This window comes from Zootermopsis nevadensis, unplaced genomic scaffold, assembly GCF_977971745.1.
Source record: "Zootermopsis nevadensis isolate Lab colony 2312 unplaced genomic scaffold, Znev_1.0 Znev_ptg000009l, whole genome shotgun sequence".
NCBI lineage: Eukaryota > Metazoa > Arthropoda > Insecta > Blattodea > Termopsidae > Zootermopsis > Zootermopsis nevadensis.
The window spans coordinates 2,955,958-2,976,830 of NW_028259141.1; the positions used below are offsets into that span (position 1 = coordinate 2,955,958).

The 20,873-nt window shown below is 38.2% G+C and overlaps 1 protein-coding gene across 6 annotated transcripts in view; it reads left to right on the forward strand.

The window, feature by feature from the left end:
- The window catches only part of LOC110840771 (polycystin-1), a 44,239-nt gene extending 24,346 nt beyond the window's left edge, over window positions 1-19,893 (forward strand). For 2 of the 6 annotated variants that reach the window (XM_087345433.1, XM_087345438.1), the window contains 21 exons: window positions 1,644-1,764; window positions 2,033-2,142; window positions 2,903-3,120; window positions 4,099-4,261; window positions 5,538-5,663; window positions 6,157-6,279; window positions 6,785-7,114; window positions 7,403-7,588; window positions 8,097-8,219; window positions 9,691-9,924; window positions 10,367-10,507; window positions 11,183-11,322; window positions 12,177-12,392; window positions 12,887-12,999; window positions 13,143-13,254; window positions 14,430-14,527; window positions 15,130-15,355; window positions 15,691-15,874; window positions 16,170-16,292; window positions 17,787-18,104; window positions 19,470-19,893. In XM_087345433.1, the coding sequence (XP_087201559.1) occupies window positions 1,644-1,764; window positions 2,033-2,142; window positions 2,903-3,120; window positions 4,099-4,261; window positions 5,538-5,663; window positions 6,157-6,279; window positions 6,785-7,114; window positions 7,403-7,588; window positions 8,097-8,219; window positions 9,691-9,924; window positions 10,367-10,507; window positions 11,183-11,322; window positions 12,177-12,392; window positions 12,887-12,999; window positions 13,143-13,254; window positions 14,430-14,527; window positions 15,130-15,355; window positions 15,691-15,874; window positions 16,170-16,292; window positions 17,787-17,852 (3,153 nt within the window). In that variant the 3' untranslated portion in view covers window positions 17,853-18,104; window positions 19,470-19,893. Of the gene's footprint in view, window positions 1-1,643; window positions 1,765-2,032; window positions 2,143-2,902; window positions 3,121-4,098; window positions 4,262-5,537; window positions 5,664-6,156; window positions 6,280-6,784; window positions 7,115-7,402; window positions 7,589-8,096; window positions 8,220-9,690; window positions 9,925-10,366; window positions 10,508-11,182; window positions 11,323-12,176; window positions 12,393-12,886; window positions 13,000-13,142; window positions 13,255-14,429; window positions 14,528-15,129; window positions 15,356-15,690; window positions 15,875-16,169; window positions 16,293-17,725; window positions 18,105-18,268; window positions 18,475-19,469 lie in introns of all 6 variants that reach the window. The other 4 variants (XM_087345434.1, XM_087345436.1, XM_087345437.1 and 1 more) reach the window with 4 other exon arrangements.
- Window positions 19,894-20,873: the final 980 nt, after the last annotated feature.

A 20,873-nucleotide genomic window follows, 5' to 3' on the forward strand; every position in this document is an offset into this window, starting at 1 on the left:
TATTATCTAAAGTAAACATGATAAATTGACGAAATAAAAGCCATATTTATTCCAATAGAACAGAGAATACACAGTTTTTTTAAAAATGCAGTTAATGTCTTAATTGCCTAAATAGGCCTTAATAACTTTACTTTGTTCTTTTGAAGCTCATTGGACATGGTTGTGAACTAATGACCACACAGAAAAATTTGTCTCCCCTACTTCAGTGGATACACAAAATATTTCTCACCCATCATGCCGAGGAATGTGAGAAGCTTAGAATAGGGGGTCTGAAAAGGAAGCTGAAACCCACTTGACAAAAACAATGTTTATTGCTGTTTATGGTTATAGTTCCTGGGTTGACAGATCAAGCTGACCTTGTCAAAACCCTTGAGAAAGTGAATGAATGTTTGCAGCCTCTAGAAGAGGCCAAAAGAAGTAGCCAAGTTTACTTACAATGTTATGAGCCAGGATAGCTCAGTCAGTATAGTGACTAGCTAGGGGCTGGACGGCCGGGGTTCGATCCCTGACGGAGGCAGAGGATTTATCCTCTAGCCTCTGCGTCCAGACCGGCTCTGGGGCCCACCCAACCTCCTCTACAATGGGTACCGGGGTCCTTAACCGGGGGTAAAGCCGGCCGGGGTGTGATGCTGACCACTCACCCCATCTAGTGCCGAGGTAAAGAATGAGTAGGAGTTATACCTCCGCTCACCCCATGCACGTATATGGCGTATAGTGGGACAAACTTTACTTTTTACTTACAATGTTGGAAGATTTGCATTCCGCACAAGGAACGTTCGTAGGGCTGAGTACACATCTTAAATCCCAGACAAGGAATGCTAGTAAGATAAAGGTTAAGAAGTATTTATATATGTTTCATTCCACTGTGCATTAATAGCCAGACTTACAATATGAATGATTATATAACTTGGCATTTGTATGCTTTTGAAAGGTTTCTTTCTTGGAGACTTGTATTTCTGACAGTTTTCACACATAATTTGCAATATAACTAACTAACTGACTAAATAACTAACTAACTAACTAACTAGATGGCTTACCGAACCTGAAAGTTCATCACCGTATTAACCAAAGCCCTACACCGGATCCTGTCCTGGGCCAACAAAATCCAGTCTCCTTCGACTCCTATCTCCCATAGATCCCGCCTGAGATTATCCTCCCATCTAAGTCTAAGTCTCCCCAGCGGTCTCTTCCCCTCAGGCTTCCCAACCAAAACCCGGTGCACACCTCTTGCCCCATCCATGCTTGCTACATGCCTAATTTTCAGCATAACAAAATATATTTTGTAGGTATGATTTGAGGTATTTGTAGTCCAGTGTTCGCTTCTCCTAATTTGGCTGCGATTGTCCAAGGATCGTCGCCCGATCCTCGAGATAACCTTGTTTAGTCCATCGAGTTCCTAACCCTCCTCAATCTAGCCCTGAAGATGGAATCATTATGTTTCTGTGGTGATAAGACTTCATGGTGCAACAATGCTGATGACCACTCCCTCATGTTTTGTGTGAATTGTTGCACCAGAGACTATTTCTAGAAAACATGAAATAAAGAGTTGCAATTAGTGTTATTTCATTGTATATACTGTAACGTACTTTATGATGATAAAGAATTTTAAATGGTAGATATTTATTGATTTTCGCTTGTGTCAGGTTAAACCAATGGCGCAGTCTCCAGGAAACACTAGTGTAACAACAGTATGCAAGGATCTGATTTCTGGAACAGTTGATGGGAAATCGCTATTAGACTACATCAAAGATGGAGACTTGTCAAGTAAGTAATCATATCTGAAAAGGTTTTCAAAAAGTCTTTTTAATTTTTTAACATGTATGAAAATTTTGGTAATTCAGGCCAGAAATACAATAGAAACCAGGCAACTGACATTGTTGTACTGGAAATGTAATATCTTTCTTAAAATAATTGATACCTGTTTGTATAATTCTGTATTTGTTCTCATTCATCTTTACATAAGGTACACGTGTAATTTAATATGTTTCATTACATTTTAAAATCTCTTTTCTGTTATTGTGTTCTGTCTCAGGTGCTGGAAGGATCATCGCTGCTATGGCAGTTGCTATGGATACAAGTGAGGATATTAACGAGGAGGACAAGCGGATATTGAAGGAAGAGTTTATAAATGCTCTCGATCAGGTACGTTGATTGATAGAATGTCCCACTGGCTAAAATGTTTTTTGGTATAAATTTGGGTTTTTCATCTGTGCTTCTGTGCAAACCAGTAGTTATTTGGTCATGCATTAAGGATTCTGTTGACATTTTAGAGTAGTAATTTATGTTAAAGTTAAAAAAACTTATTTGTCATAACGTGGAGAAACGGTCGTTTTACATATTTGTGGTACAAATATTTTTTTAGTGTTTTTATAACAAATTTTAAATTTATGTTGTGATTTGTTCTGTACACCTTTTTTTGTTTTTGATGTCCATAAATAGTTTCTAAATCATCACCCATCTTCAGTATTCTTCCTAGCGCTTGACTAACCGACCTGTTGTAGTAATTATTGAGCCATACATTTATAGACTTTTGCAGGTTTTCCTAAGCATTATGTTTATCTGAATTTATTTTTTATGTGCATTTTATGAGTCCTGACAAATCTCCTGTTTATTTTATAGTGTAGTGTGTTATCTGTTATTCGTTAAATTTGTATTCGTTTCTTCATATCTTCTTTTATAATCAAGAATCACGTTACTTGCCCTGCGTCTCGTAAAACGTCCTCCAGCTGGTATTTATGTCCGCTGTCATAGTAAGTGCTTTATACATGTAGATTTTCATATGTCTCAAGACTAAAGAAAGTTTAGCGATGTATTACAATAAATAGGCAGTGATAGAGAGATAAGATGTAGTTCACGCGGTGCCAGCTCGGAAGCCACATTCAATGTTATGATTTTAATTCAGATTCCAGTGGATTATGACTCGTCTGGGAAGCAAGTTGTATCGGTGCTCAATCTGGTTCTAGGAGCAGGAAATAAGAATGACACCCCTGTCATTCCACATGGAATTATTCTCACTTCATCCCACATTTTGGAGAACATCATGAACAGCATTTATCATGAAGTTACAGATCCAAATTCGGGGACACAAATGTCTAGTTCGGAACTCATGAATACTTCAAGGTATGGACTGCATATCGTCTCATTTCTCACTTTTATCTTTATATGATGCATCCAGCATTGAATCCTGTAGTGAAGCGCTGGTGACTGGGTCATTACTGTACAAGTTTCCCATATGGTTTACAACAGTTCTTATTTTAACTTGACTTATTTGAAACCAATCTCATGTTGTAGTATGACAGCATGTAAAAGAACCTTACGAGCATGATACAAGATGTTTCGTATGCAAAATTCAGCGGCCATTTCTCACCCAATTCACCTGATTAACTGCTAGATGGCTGGCAGTCAAAAATCAGGATTGAGTAGAAATTGTGCAGAGTGAGCGGGCTGGTCACTCACTACTAGCATATGCACACTTCAAGGACTAAGAAACCTCTGATAGGAGGTGGCAAAAACCCACAACTGGGTTGTAGAGCCAAGAAACAACAACAACATTTAAAACCAAAGAACTTTGTTTACAATGTCTTTCATGTGTTCATTTCAAAGATTATCTTAGCATGTCTGTGGCCTTTAGTAGAAAATGGGAATAAGGGGAATTTGGACAGCGATTGAGGTCCGTTTGAAGGTTGTGTCCAGAATTGCACCTGGAGGGACTTGAGGAAACCACAGAAACCTCCGTCACAAATCTGGTTCCTGGCTGGTGTTCAAAATAAATACCTTTCAATAGAAAGTTCACCTGGTTAGTAAACAGCTCTAGTAGCTCTGATGGTTTGATACCGTTTAATAAATGTACATATCTATATGGCATCTGCTGGTAAGAACTGGGGAAAACCATGAGAAACCTTTGATTGCAAGGCAGTTGCAGACAATGTTAACATTGTTCCTAGAGTAATAATATCATGATGATGTCAGTTTGAATGAAGGAGCTTATTATAGGATTCAGCTGTTTACTTTTGTTAGGATTAATTTCACTTTGATTCCACATAGTTTTGCAGATCTGTAAGCATGAATACTACCTCAAATTTTTTATACATATTTTAGAGTGGTGATGGACACTATGGCCGTCTTGTTGTCCAGCATGACGCGTAATATGAATAATATGACAGCGAGTACATCTTTTCCTGAAAGTATGTCGGGAGCGCCGGAACCGGATTATCCTGCATACCATGATTTGGATCCTACATATATTGATAACGTAGAAAGCGTACGTATATAAAGGAATTCTCTTTTATTTGTTTGAAGTAAATGAAAGGAAGATTACACCTAGCAAGAGCGTTTACAGTGCAGAAATATTATTGGATCTTTAAGGGTGCCTTGTTTGCGCGTCAGCCTGCACTGTATCTAGCAGTCTTGGAAGTGGACATTGGACATGAGGAATCAGAAATTTACTGGCCACCTTTCTAGCAGACGTTTATGATCAGTTTCTCAATCTTAAGAATCACAATGATTTTGCCTGTCTCTAGTCTTATCAACCTCGTGTGGTAATTAAAGAATTTAATATAGGTTTTTCTAAGCATTATTCTTTTTCTTAGAATATATTTTATATGTATGTCTTTTGAGTCATTTAACATCCAGTTTCTCTTATAGATTTTATTTATTGATTTTTTTAATTACCTGGTTTTAATATTGAGTAACAATAATTGAGTGGACTGTCATCTCAGATTGTGATGCCTTCATAGGTGGTTTCATAGTTGAAGGGGAATGTAATGCCTGCATCTTCAGAGTAAATGGAGGTAATACATTTCTTGGAAACGCCGTTACCCACGTACAAGTGTACATGATATTAGAAGTCTGATCTCAATTTTCTCATCCTCAGCGCTGTGAGAACCTTAATTCTTGAATGAATAATTCATTGTTTGAACACCAACTAGTTGTTTCTGAAGGATTTGTGATATGACATCCTTTCATGCAATTTCATTGTGAGATGTTGGCAACTACCTAACTAGATGGCTTAGGAAACCCGGAGGTTCATCGCCAATTTAACCAAAGCCCTCTATTGGTTCCTGTCCTTGGGTCAGCAAACTCCTTTCAATTGCCTTGGTCATGCCAATGAGTCCACCCAGTTCCAAGGCTTTGTATAATTTTTTTACGATGAAAGGTCGTTAGCCTCGCTCCCAACCCCTCAGATGGAAGACCACCCCTCGTCGGCTGTCAGCAACCGCTTATTCAATGTATTCACAGCTAACATCTATGACTGGAGTCTCTTCCTCCATCAGCAACCTGAGGACGCGCCATATCGCAGTGACAGGGACCTGCCAAACATGGAAATGTTGGAAACTTTGTTAAAAATTCTACATTCCATGTAACATACATGAAACTGTTATTTTGGTTTGTTTTTAATTTGATTATTTGATAAGCAGGCCTTTGCATGTAGGCATAATGGTTGTACCAACCGTAAACAGGGTATTATCTCTTCGTATTCATTTCAGATGTCTAAATAATGGGGTGTTTTTGATTCTTTGTTATTTTCTGTGGTTTAGTATAAGACAGCTTTCGATAACATCGTGACAGCAAACGAGAATATTGGGAAAGCAATCCTGCACCAGCAAGGCGAGGAGCAGAAGGAGAAGGTGCTAGATGCCGGCCCCATAACTACCTGGATTAAGGTATGTCTGTCTGAATTTGTTACACAATTCTACCCACTTATGGGAGTGCTAACCTGGGACAAGAGGTGTCAACGGTTGTTGGTCGTGACGCCTGAGGGGAAGAGACCACTGGGGAGACCTAGACATGGATGGGAGGATAATGTCAGGCGGGATCTATGGGAGATAGGAATTGAAGGGGACTGGATTTTGTTGGCCCAGGACAGGGTCCGGTAGAGGGCTTTGGTTAATTCGGTGATGAACCTTCGTGTTCGATAAGCCATCTAGTTAGTTAGTTAGTTAGTTATGGGAGTGCAGCATAGTCTTGATTGCCTTCTTCCTTGTGTGATTGGTTCATGCGTATTTAGTGACGCAGATTTGGAGTTGAACGAGATGTACGAATCATTACAAACAGTGATTTGTGAAGGACTGGAACAGAGGCTATCAGGACCTATCTTTAGATGTTTTCCTGGCATTCACCAACTGTGACTTAAATTGAATTTGTTTATTTTTTCAGGTGGATAAACCTAAAAACTTGGCAGACAAGTTTATTGAATTGGGAAACTCTGGACAGGGTGTAAAGGTATCCAAAGCATTAGCTAAAGCAATAGAAAACAACACGGATTACGTAGGAGTTCAGGTAAGATATTCATGGCTTGAGACCTTTATGTCAGTAAACCTGATTAATTTTGTAACTGATAATTAAAAATTTTGCGTGAATCTCAAACTGTGCATCATAATTTGGGCAATTGGAAAATTGGCTGATTAGTGCTGTCTAGTCACCATTTAGCCATTTCATTATCAACATTTTGATAATGGAGAGCTGTAATTTTGTAAAGAACCAATTTGTGTTAAGTATGAAAGTGTAACATGTTCAAGTCTTTGAAGATATATTTATTTGGTGACATCTGATAGTAGTTTGACTTGTTATTAAAATCATTGTTCTTGGTTGTAGTCTGGTAGATACTGACGGACTCATCGCCCTGGTGATGATGGAGGTAATACGTGTCTTCCAAACATGAGTCAGTATCTGCCAGACTACGTAGCACAGCAATGCACATGCTTCTTGGTATGATAATTAGAAACCTTAAGTACTGTCTCAAATTCTCATAGTTTAAGTATGGGAACGTTCTCTTTTTGCAAAGGTTACTGTTGCAAATGACAATCCTCTTCAGTGGGATCCTGACAGCAAGGATATCAACACAGGACTTATGCTGGCTAATATCTGGAACAGAGAAACTAACAAACCGATCGATCTGTCTGGTATGTCGGAGCCGATTGATCTGTATGTCACTCCTCACATCAGCAATAAAACAGAGCATATGGCAGAGGGGAAGGTGACTGTACCTGTCATAGCAGTTAACAACACAGATTTGTTAGAGGACTACATTACAGTGCACAGGATACCATGCAAGAAGGGGCAGACACCCTATCTAAAGTTCAGTCCACTGGATGGTCCATTCAGCAAGCTTCAGGTGAGTGCTCAACATATCCGTGACCTTGATACATCTGTAAACTGCAAACTATATAAATATAATAAATATAATAATTTTCTCCATTTTGGTTTTTTACACTAACCTTCATGCCTGTTTGTTGGATCCATGATGCAGAATATTTGCCCATCCTTATGCATGTGATAACTGCCCAGTGTATTAACAGGTTTTGAAGAAATATAACTTTCTCCAATTATAGAAAAATGATTTGTAATAACAGTTTTGTCATCTTTTGGTTTTATTGTAATTGCTCGTCGTTCTGTTGTGCAGGTCGTGGTTACAGCTGGTGTAAGGCCATCATTGGAACATTTTGAAAAATATTCTGAAACAGTTCCGCGCAATGTTTCGTCTACTGAACAGGAAGGAGATAACCTTGTTGTTTTTGTGGATGGAGTGAGTCATCTTGATGATGATTGGTGCTATGTTGGTATACTGCCTCATCCTGATATTCTAGAGGTACAAAATAATCACTCCTGTACTTTAAAGTCTGCCTCTTTATGTTATCTTTCATGCCTTAACAGGTATCGAACACTGCAGAATTAAATTAAAAATGATGTTAATCTTTATGGAGGTTTTTGACTGTTAAAATTAGGATATTACGATTTGTGTAAATAGTATGCTAGTAGGTTAAACAGTTAAATCTTTACAAGATTGTTTCAGCCAGAATGATGATATTGTTACAAATCTTGTTGAACTTTTATTTATAAGAAACGAATGAAGACAGAATATTGCTTTTAATTCTCAGTGCGCGGGATGTGGAATGTTTAATTAAAGGAGTTCAGTAAATCACAGGGCAGGTGTTGACTGAATTTTATGCTCAAATACTCATAAATTCTGTTGTGTTTAATGTGGAGAATTCAAAACTTAAAAGAAAGTGACCATAGGATTGCAACCTTAGACAGAAAATCTGTTAAAATTTCTAATACTATAGATGACTAATGATGAAATGCAAATTTTATTTCAGGCTGTGGCTGACACGATGGATGAAAATGATAGGCTCACAATAGATTACTCTTTTCAAATCAGAACATTGGAATGTCATGTTTGGAACATGAAGACCATGAGTTGGGACAGCAGTGGTTGTTATGTAAGTTGTCTGTCCTTTTATAATTCTTATGGAATCTTGGAATAATACAAAATTTGGAAAATCTAGCAGAATATGGGATTGTGGCATGTAAGAGCAGTGGTAACACTAGAAGCCTGAGGGTAACTTATGCACAGAAAATCAAGGTGCTCGTTGATCAACCATACAGTTTCGCTTCTACCAACAATAATTGCAGGAAGCTTCATAAGAATCCTATACTTCACCATCCACTCAATAGCAAAGTATTTAACAATTGTTTACGATGAGCGCAAAGAACCCAAATACCTCACACACACACAAAAAATTTTATCATTGGTTACGTTAGGTTATGTGGATCTTTTGTCTTTTATTTTACTTTTTTCTGTCTCTCTACAAATCATTTTATTCACATCAATCACCATCTTACTGTTCACATTATTACGAACTGACTGGATCCAAACACATCATAAAGGGAGATTTTTTAATTGGTCATTGGAGTTATTAGTTGAGGTCGGGTGTAGCTGTGAATATTCGGATTTCAACTGATACATAACCCCCCAAGAGTAGAATTTGGCTTTCAGGTAAAAATACCTAGATTTGTTTATGGAGAAATAGTGGTATACTTCCTAACGATAGCAGTCTCGTGAATATTATAAACTTTTTTGAATGTTACTTTTGCCTATCATCTGGTAAGGAACTGATATACACACATAATGAATTGTAAACAGTCCCAAAACGTTTTTTTTTCTCAGACTGACAAATAGCTAATTTCAGTGACAGCAGCTGCCACGTAAATAAACACACTTTCCCATTGCCAAAGGTGGTTTGATATTTGTTATCTGCGGTGACAAAGTAAGAAGACCTTTCCCAAGTAGATGTTGTTTTCTTGCTACAAAGGCTACTAGGATCATAATAAAATGTTGATTGTGGTCTCCTTTGTTATGAAGCTGTGTAGTTGTTTGAGTCTTTATTATTGGTGTTTCTGAAGAACTCATCACCAGAAGGCCGAGGCGATAAGTTTCGCCAGAGAACTGAACAGTACCTTAACCCAGAAGAGTACAGTTCATATTTTGAGGAATATTTGTTGAACTTTGACATCCATCTGATATAAATGGCTGTTTTTCAAATTGAAACTGCGTACGTCAATTTCTGTAAAATGTCTAAATGCATATACAAACTCTGCTGCGTGATATGAAACAAATGTGTTACAAAGGCCTCCAAATTTTATTGAGAACATTTCTGATGTGATTTGTGTTTCGTGAAATGCGGGTAAAGTTATTTACATTACTTAGATAAGTGGTATTTGTACTGTTCATTAGGTCAACATTAGACTTGTGTCTATAACATATTATCATGAAGATAAATGAGAGTTTCAAAATTATAAATACGCTGCAAAGTAAATATACCTAGTGTTAAGATTACCGTAGTTTGTTTCTCCCATTAATTTTGACTTTATTTCCAACATAACCTTACTAAATGTGTTTGCGCTTTGTAGTCAGGGAATGAGACGACGCTGAACCGACTGCACTGCCGCTGCACTCACTTCGGTGGGTTTTCTGGGACTGTTCTTATACCTTCCAGCAACGTTGATCCCGTTCTCGACATAGACGTGAACTTTATTTCTGCCTCCAGTAACACTGTCATACTTTTTTTCGTGTTGACAATTTTAGTTGTCTACTTCCTCATCCATATATGGACACATGTGAAGGACAAACAGGATATTTCTAAGGTATTGTACATTTAGTTATTGCTCTGAAACTATGTTTTAGATAATTAAATAAATTTTTTACTTCCTCAGTGTCACATGTGTGAAGGCATTTTGTTTTTCGTTTTTTCCTATAAGTATGTGGCATTGCAAGTCTAATTGCCCAAAGTAAAAGACACAGCCCTAAGTCTTTTTCCATCTGTTCATACTATGGGCAGTTTGCGCATTTGAAATGTCAGTAATGTTCTACCAGACTATACAGGACAGTATTCGGTCATCTTCGTACCTCTTGCCAAATTCTCAGTGATGTTTTTCTCCAAATATTTACATAGTTGAAAAGCAGGAAAAGCAGATTATCCTAAATGTTGGGTTCTAAAACAAAATAATTTTCAAAGGGGAGCCACAACACAGGATATTTTTTCCCTGCAATGTTGAAATCTGTGCAGTGAATATTTATTGGTTTCAGAACGAAGTGATAATTCTCGGAGACAACTGTCCTGGCGACAGCTACCCTTACTTAGTAGCAGTGTACACTGGGTACCAGAGAAATGCTGGAACTTCTTCCGTTGTTGGTATAAAGCTAGTGGGAGATAAGGACAAAAGTATGGTAAGATACGTTCAGTCTCATTAGAGCACTGATATTACAACTCTTTACTCCTACTGAAGAACCTGGTTTGTTTTGGAAATTCTGCCTTCCCTGTCAGGTTGAAACCCGGTATCCTCTTCTCTCTGATATGGCAAGTTAGCAGTAAATGATCTGCGAAATAATTATATAAACTACAGTAATGTTAAATTCTGTAGAGTGCTAAACATGCATGCCACTCATGGTTGGTCTAGTGTTTTAAAATTTGCTTGGACTTTATTTCTGACCAAGTAACGTAGCAATTCAAAGTGAAGTCAAATCTCTGCCATTCTCAAGCTGCAGTATTGGATTAAAATCAAAGAATATTCAATTAAAACATGCAAAAGTTATCAGAAAATTGATAAAAAATACAAAGTAAGTATGTTAAAGACTGATGCGACTAATTTACTTACATGGGACAAAGTACTTGTTCTCCATAATAGAGTTGTTATTTCAAGTTTCTAGCTAAGTAGTGCAATAAATGCACTTTTTTATATCGAACACCTGGAGTCTATTTGAATTCCATGCATGCACATAGACTCCAGGAATGTAAATGATGTAAAAGGGTAAATGTACCTAAAGATATTTGTTTGAAATGTGAATTGTTTTTAATAGTGTCATATGCTTGACATGCTCTCATCTTGACTGTCTTGTTCCAAGGATCACATTCTGGTGAGTGGCAGCAAGGCCATCCACTCTCGAAGCTCTGACAACGTTTTTGTGCTCCTCGAAGCCCGGAGGTTAGGCTCCATCTCTTACATCAGCTTGTGGCACAACTGCTCTGGTCACCACGCAGCCTGGTAAAGAAATTACAAACCTTTAGCAAAATGTTTGGAACTTTGTATTTCTGTACTTCCATTTCTTTAACACCTTCACTATTAGGAATACAACTTTAAATCAACATGTGTTGTGCTTATGTCTACTCAGTTCTCTTAAGTACAGGCAGAGGTAGCATCTGAAGGAATTGTCCTTGTTCAGCACAATTTTCAGCTTATCCTATGTTACGAGATCACGATGCTGTTTTATGAGTGTGTGTATGTGTTTCTTCAACTTTTGAACTCCTATATTTATTCATATCAGTGCAGAATCATATTTTGGAATATCATAGGCTCAGATTCATATGCATTCAACAATATTTAAGAGCAGTCATTGATTCTATGGAAAATATGGTGACTGTTGGTTCAAGAATCATCTTTCTACCATAAACACTTTTCAGATTGTCTGTAAAAAACTCGAGGTGATACCCACACATATGCGAGTAAGGCTTCCACTATTTAATAATGTAAATGTTTGTCATTTTCATGTTTTCGACAGAGATGAATGGAAGTTTCAAAGCGAAAGATTGGTATTTGGAATTACTGGTTTTTAACATTTCTAAATAGATAGATGCTTTGGATAATGATGGGTGCACACTGCTGAACTACGCATAAGAGGACAGTATGACATCAGGATTTGGACATCCCTGCATATATAAATACTTATATTCTTCTCTTTCATATACCTTTACTTTTGAAATCTGTAATGTGTAATGTTCAATAAGTTCAATCTTTATTTCTTGGGGAAATTTTTTAGAACATAAAAAATACTGTTTTTTGACAGAACACCTCCCTTAATTATGAAAGAATTAAAGTATTTTGATGTGGTCATATTGCAGGTACTGTGACAGGGTTGTGGTGACAGACTTACTGCAAAATCAAGTATGGACATTTCTGGTGCATCGCTGGTTGTCAGTGATGCACGAGGGGTGCACCTTACGCTGTGTTTTGTTCCCAGCCACAGTGGAAGCGCTGTACGACTGGAAAGTGCTCTTTCCTGGTCATCTCTACTTGGGCTTCCAGGAGCAGCATGTGTGGACCAGCATCTTCTTGAGGTAACGATTGAAAGACTTTCTACTGCTCTACAGTTGGCAGATAATGAGGCGCAGAATCAGATGGAGTTTTGGGACATGAGGGAATTATATTGTCTGCTACAAGGACAGTGTATGAGAGAGAAAAGAATTTGTATGTTGACTAGTCAGCTTACTCGTCTTAAGAGTAGATAAAATACCAAATATCAACACTGCTTATAAAGAACCTGCCATGGGGCCCAGTTCTTATTATCATCGGCCTTATTCTGAAACTTTCAGTCCAGTTAACATTCCCGGAACCTGTTTCTGTGCAGTCAATTTTAATTTCAGTTTCACATCAATGTCTTGGTCTTTCAAGTTGGCTCATTCATGAGCTTCTTCAGTTACTATTTTGCATTGCATGTCAGTCACATCCGTACCACATTGCCCATACATTCTAACCTCTCCACTTAGCCAACTCCTTGTCCATAAAAATTACAGCTAAGCAGAGCAGTGTTAATGAAGTGGGTATGTTACAGACATCGACGCAGCACATACACCCGAACACAGCGCCTCTGTGTGGCTCTCAGCATCACCATGGCTACCATAATCACCAGCATACTACTGTCCGGCATTCCGGTAGATGATCCTGGTAAGTGACGGTAGTTGTATAACGAGCTCACACAACACATGTTGTTTTAATCAAAGCACAGGGCCATATATGTGGCTACTACAAAAGATTCACAGGTAAAATTTGTGTTGTGAACTAACACGGTGTTTCTGTTTCTTATGCAGCTGAAGAGCTTGGTGAAAACATCTTTCAACTTTTTGGATGGCAGTTACTCTGTACTGTTGCGGGGGCTTTTCTTACAGCACCTGTCACTTTCCTGTTTGCTCTCCTGTTCAGGTGAGATGAAATAAATGGTGTTTTGTTGTCTTATGTTGTCTACCAACTCATAACTTATCATTTATGAAGAAGAGATGAGTAATGATCTTAACTGCTGCTGTGTTTAGTGTTTAATCATCTGGCAAAATTATCTCGTGCAATTGCATGCAGCTTTGCCTCCCACGAGACCAATTTCATCATCAACTCTTTACTGCTGTGATCTTACATTTTACTTTCACAATGTAACTTACTATGTAGCTTTTATAAGGGGGAGTAAAAGAAAAATGCTTCAGCTCTTAGATTTGTCAGTGTCAACCCACCAGTGAAAGCATCTATAAAGCCAGTGTGAAGCAAAGTAGTACAAAAATATGTGAAATGCTCAGACCTTTCATGAAAGTATTAATTTTGTATAGCCTTTCAGGTTTATTAAAAAATGCTTTGTGCTTCATATGTTTAGGGATATTTTTATTGTGCATGAGTGCTTATTAGTTTCATGTCTGCATGTCACTTTGTGTCCCACCTTGGATCTTAATAAAACTGACTTTCTGTGCAATCCCTGTTCCTCCAAATCCAAAATAATGCAGGCATGTTATTTGCTAGATATTAAAATTTAAGCATCAGAATTTGCATAATTGTATTAATAATAGTCAATCACCAACATCGGTGTATAAAGATTTCTTTCTGGGTTGTTGCGCTGTGTACTCTCGTTGATGTTATCCAACGTTTCAGAGGTCGTGCTGCCTCCGTCATCAGGGCGATGAATGTAGGTGCCGGACCATGGGGCTGGCTACTCCATCCACTGTCCCGCTCCTATAAACCTAGGCCCACACATCCAATTGGCACATTCATCGCCCTGTGACGGAGACAGTATGACCTCTGAAACGTTGGTAAACATCGACTAGACTACACAGCACAACAACCCAGAAGACAGAAATCTTCATACTCACTGCTGTGAAAACCTCAAATCTTACATCGGCGTGTATAATTGTCCAAGTAAAGTAAACTTCATGGTGACAGGAAAAATCGCGAAATCAAATCCAATGCCAGATTTAATTCGTAATTTCTTGATGTTAGCGTGGTAACAGTTGTATGTATTGCATGCTGTTTGCCCTTCAGCCTGTTGCCATATTCCCCAACCAAAGGTCATAACCAAGATTAAAATTCTAATTTTGATTATTTTAATGTTGTTTACACAGAAAAACTGCTCCAAGTGAGGAATTATATTATAGTACAAGAGTCGAAGGTTCCTCAACAGATCCGCCACCTGATGCAGAAGTGGAGCCGCAGAAGACAGGTGACTCCTCACCACCATGTTTTTCAAATTGTAGTTTCAGTGTAAAGAGTTTGGCTAGCTCAGTCAGTATAGTGACTGACCACAGACTGGACGACCGTGGTTTGATCCCCAGCAGGAGAAGAGGATTTTTCCTCTACCCTCTGCGTCAGACCAGCTCTGGTGCCTACACACTCTCATATCCAGTGGGTACTGGGGTCATTTGCCGGGGTAAAGCTTGGCCGGGGAGTGACGCTGACCACCCACTCCTATCTAGTTGCAAGGTTATAAATGATTAGGAGCTATATATATGTTACCTTTCCCCCGAGTGCCCACATGGTGTACTTTACTTTTTGTTTAGTTTCAATGAAAATGACTTACATTATTTATTTATTCATTCATTATCTTTTTGATTTAACGAGTTGTTATAACATTTGATCGTCATATGCTGATGCTAGTTAATTCTAATTAATTACATTCTAATGAATTAGACTTGGAATTTTATATATTTTCAAAATTTTTGTCATTTATTGTCATAGCTTGTGTGCAGATTAGGATTTCTTGTCATGTGCTTATATTTCTGTAATAATCAGTTTTTACCTTTCCATGTTTATCTGTCACATCAGAAGGAGAAACGGGAAGAGAGAAGTGGTGGAGTTCTTTACTTACATTTATCATGATGGAGCCACTTATTCCAAACTTGCGCTTAGAGTCTCGAGACAGACTGAAATCAAAATCTCAAGATGCAGACACTTCCCATGGTAACATGAAGCATACATCAGAGGATAAAGGATGGAAACAAAAAAGGAAATCATTTTATTGGTTTCCTCCTTGGTTCATCAGAGTGATATCGTAAGTGTGAAGCATTAAGCTAGCATAAAGTATAAAACAAAATAGTAACTAGTAGAGTTTTCAGGTCAATGTATTTTTGATTATGATAGCCCGTATGATATATACATTTTACAAGTTCCATAATCACTCTTTCGATGTTACTCGCTCATCTTGGTTTTTAAAATGGTTTCCTTCCAGAATTCTGTGTCACGTCCTGTTTATCTCATACAGATTGTGGGTACAGCCATAGGGATTTATTTAAAGTGGAATGCTTTCTTGCCGCACAAAGTAACTCTTTTAAAACACATTTAGTTACACTGTTGCCTCTTGTCATGTAGGTTTCCTGTTCTTTACAGGATTCTCTGTGCGTTGACTGTCTCATTCTCCGCCATCTCCTCAGTAATCTTCGGACTCAAGTTCAGTCTGATGAGGAGCCAGATGTGGGTTGCAGCTGTATTGACAGCATTTCTCCTTAGTGTCTTTGTGGTGCAGCCTCTCAAAGTCGTCATCTTTGCCTTCATCCTCTCACGGCTGCTGAAGGTACCATTTTTAAATGTGTTACTTCTGTTAAGTGCAACTTATAAAAGCTGTCTTTAACTTTATATTTTAAATTATGACTACTGAGCTGGTAGAGTAATGAGTGCCGCTGTTACATGTTGATGAAATACTCCACGTGAGGTGGATGAATGTCGAATAAACGATATTTTCTGCCTACATTTCGAGAACAATCTCCTGAGAGTGTTTCTTCAACTTCAGTGGCCGCAAAAGCTTTACTTTAGACGACACTCCTACAGGTTTTGCATGAACAAACTTTGTATGCTATGTGATTTTTCAGAAGCAACCAAGCATGTATTCCCAACAACAATATATGGATGGATTTCGACCATGGTACACACAAAAGCTCAGTGAGATACAGCAGCAGAACATGCACCAACCTCCAGACAGTACAGTCATCTTGGTATGTACACTTATTGTTACTAAAACCTCGTACCCCATCACTCGGGACTGATAAAATTGCAATTTGTAGTTTCAAAGAAATTTTGTAATATTCCAATTTTGTAGGCATGTAATATCTGTAGAATATGAAGATGGGATTTGTATTTGTAATTCAGGTTGGTGATGCTGGAAGCACTCAGAACAGAGGCTTCAATTTTATAATATTACATGTGTTGAAGGTCTTAAAATACCACTTAATCATCATTAACCACAATCACCCAAACGCAGTATAAATTTTGTCCACTGTCACCGCATGGACGGAGGGCAAATATTTAGGACTTCTCTTCTCTTGTGAATTTATGAAATAAGTTGGTTGTGATGTCAGATATTGGAGTTGAAAATATCGTTATTGGAAATATGTGCATTGTGATGAATGTGGAGATATCACCCTCAGTTTTTGATAAGTTAATTTACATTAAAAAGTTTTGAGTACATGTTTTGAATTTTAGAATACATATACTGAAAATTTCATTTAGCAGATAGCATGATAATGCATTATTAAGATACACAATTCATCTGAAGAAGTAGATCTCTTGGTAATAGCTGGCAATGTCCACATGTGAATTGGAATAGGAAAATCCTTAAATTGCCCATAGCAACTGTGAATTGCAAAAGGAATCCCTACTCCTAATTTTTTTACTTTTATATCTTCTATACCTTTACCTCATTTAGAAGTAATTCTAAAAGCTACCTAATGATGGGATCACATGTAAAATATGGCATTCTGACATGCAATGCCATTACTGAAAATGTGTTTGAAGTTGGTTGTTAGCTAGTGTGGCGGTTCTAGGCACCAACTCATGAGTGCTCACAGGTTTGAATCTTGAGAGTCGCTGGCATGTCAGGGTGATGAACACGGTTGTGTCCACAGCATCGAGACAGCAGACCGACTGACACTTAAAGTCTTAAGACGTCTGAATGTGCTAAGCCATCACCTTGTTGGTATTGTCTAAACAGTGGTTAGATGAGACCTATCTCTAATGAATCCACGCAGGCCACACAAAGGATACCCGTATCCTGACCTCAGAGAACTTTTTTGCCATACACAAAGAGGAGGTGGACCAGGAGAATATTCTGGAAATCAATCAGTCCAGTACCCAGTCTTGATGTCATATTTAAAAATTCCTAATCAGACTTTAACCAGTTTAAGCATGTCAAAGATACCAATCTGTAAAAAGGGTCTAGGGCTATTGCTGCAGTCAATGAGGTTAGTTCAGTGAAGTATTAGTCCACCTTCTGTAACATATAACTGGACACTTGCTTATGCAAATTGTTCCTCAGACCTCACATTATTAACATGCTCTCGGATACCAATAATCAGTTCTCACTCATAGTTTATGACCTAGTATTAAGTATAGAAAGTATATACGTATCCCCTGAAATTAAGCGTTTTAGTTGCAGCCAAAAACCATCTCAAGTATGGGCCGGCCTCAGATAGTCTGAAATTATATGACAGGGCAGCCAACAACAATATCCAGGACTTCAACCTGTGACGTCATACCAAGGGAGTCAACAACATTAAGTGAGCCAGCGACACTGACGGCAATGTGGAAGACCCTGCCGGTGTCGGAAGGAATTAGGAGCCCGCCGACAACATCACAGGCAGTTCTGAAGGACCAACAACTTAGCCGAGTGGAACGGCACAGCCACCAAATCTCCAGCCCAGGCAGAATCGAAGCAGATGTGTACCAATAGCACCAGCAGTGATGTGGTCGTGCACAGAGCCATGCAGACATCTGAAATGCGACCGCACTTTGCCCACACCACCAATGCGGTAGACTATAAATTTATTCTACATCTTTAAAGATTACTTTTGCTCACCAACTCATATTGGAGTACAATGCCATCGCACAGGAAGTCGGAAGTAGGGCATTTGAGTGTGAAGAAAGAGCAGATGAGGACTCAGACCGAAGTTGAGGGTTTCAGTTTTTATTGCAGGCTCAGCCAAACGAACGGAAGTACAAATAAAACAGACTGAATCCTGATAGCCACGACAACAATGGTAGTGGACCCCAAAGTGATGATGCAGATGCAGGAGAGGTTATTCAGCAGATATGAAATTGAATTAAAGCTCACTAACATTTAACAACCATTAATAGGAGCAAAGAACGCAATTGTTAAATGCAGAGCAGACTTTAAAGAAGGTGATGCTATGTTTAGATTAGAAATCTAATGGGTTAAGCACAGGGTTGTACAGGAACTGGAATTCATTAAGTAGTCTGTTAAATCTATTGAAGCTACCCCACCAGATCACATGGGTACAGGTGTCGCAGTTAATGGTTTGGTTAGGTTGCCATCCATAGTTAATTATGTGTAATACTTTTTCACTATATCAAGTAACCTCCGAAAGAGGCAGCTAAGGCCCACCAGTGGATTGTAAAGTCGGAGATGAGAGAATAGTTTGTCAAGACCTATATGTGTGTGAGAAAGCCTCTTCCAGCATGCAGACATGTTGAACGGTACATTGACGATTTATCAGCATTACACCAGATCAGACAACCGCGGAAATGCAACGCAATCTGCGTTCCCACTCTTATTATACTAAGGTTAGAATAATATCTGATGGAATAGACTGCAGACTGGTGATTTTGCTTCTTTGAGCTAACAATTTAAAATATTAGCCAGGTTACTGACTGGTTCTTCTCAGACTCTTCACGTAAATACTGCGACAGTACCACTGGGGTTTCTGTGACCGACTTCTTTCAGTGTCAATATCTATTTATCCCTCATGAACATTATCCTGTCTCCTGCAGGTCTTAATTATTGATTTTCAAGTTATTTAACAAGATTTTTCAGCTTCAGGGAGGCAGAATAATGATTACTAATGGTGACAGGGTAACAAGTAGGAAGGAGAATGGCTGTGACTTCTTTCAAGGTAGTATTGGAACATTTTCTTGTAGGACAGTAAAACCACAAAATCTTCAATCAGGATAACTGGCGACCCTGTTAAGATTCGAATCAAGTACTTCTAAAATGCGTCAGGAGCATTACCATTATATAATAATTCTGCCACTGACATATCATCATTAAATAACCTGTAACGTTTTCAGTAAGCAGGCATATTATTTCTCTGTGTAGGTGAAGGTTTTGCATGAGTTCTGGAATACATTTAATATAATATTTTCTCTGACATTTACAGCTCTGCCAGCTCTGAGGGTTGTGACTATGTTGGTCAACGAGACTTGTATGCCCCTAGCATATAAGCTTTCACAGCGAAAGATGTGTAAGTAAGTCCAGCAGCTGGAAGGTGCCCAGTGTAGACTTGACCACAATTGCAGAATACACAGTCACACACCAGGAATCTTGAGTCCTAAGACATCTTTCACAGGCTGAAAGAAACTGGGAATCTTCCTCGGGGAAGCCGACGGACTTGCTATTGTGCTGTTGATACAAGGATCAAGGAGAAGCAGTGGCACATCCGTCTGGAGAATCCCGATATATCAGCCGTTGCCGAACACAGATAATATGTAATAATTTACAAGCTTTGTCTTTCGTTTCTCAATATTAAAAACCAAGTCAAATAAATAACAAACAAAAGTGTATTATGATAAAAAACAACTGAAGTAGATGTGTTGTTAATTTATGACATACATTAAATATTTTATCCTTTAAGTATGAAGCAGTGAAAATAAGAATTGGCGAAATACGGTTTTTAAAGAATACTAGGAAGTATGAGCTGGAAATTGAAATCCACCATAGCTTGCTGGTGGCAAATAGATGCTATCATGGCCTAAAAAACAAACTCACATTACAAAGACTAAAAGCAAATTACATACAATTTTAATAAGACCCGTACTGCTATATGGATGTGATAAGGTTGCAAACTACAAGAAGAAGGTTTTGAGGAAAATATACGGCCCAACGCCTGAGAATAAAAGATGGAGAATGAGGTACAACAATGACCTCCAAAAATATGGCTAGAGAGTGTGGAAGGTGACCTCAGAAACAGTGGAATAGGCATTTGTAAAGGAATGGCCAGGGATAGAGAGAAGTGGACGAGCATCAAGGCTGGAACCCAACTGTAATACCAAAAGAAGAAAATAATCAGCTTGTCTGTGTGGCCATGTCGCATATGTTTTTCCACCAATCACTTCTAGTTCCATGGCCCTGAACTTCACAGTTGTTATTTTCCATTCCATGACAAAAACAAAGCATAACTTACAAAAATAAGTGTCGGCTCATTTGTGCTAGGAGTAATTTCATAGACAAAGAGAATTTCCTTCATTGATGCTGCACACCCATAGATGTGTGTTAATGTCAATGCAGATTGCAGGGTTAACTCTTCATACAAGCGGCTCGATTCATCATAAAATAACAAGCGGTATGCCACGGAGAGTGGAATTTTCTGCCGTTAAAATATGCGCACTAAAATAACATTTTATTAAAAATGTGTACCTTAACAGAACAGCAAATTTTACAATAATTTATTTACCGTCTATACACAAACTTAAAAATGTTGTTAAAATTACTTAAAATTATAACATTTTTTCATTAGATACTAGATCTTGTTACATTTTATATTGACGACATGTTTCGATGTGTA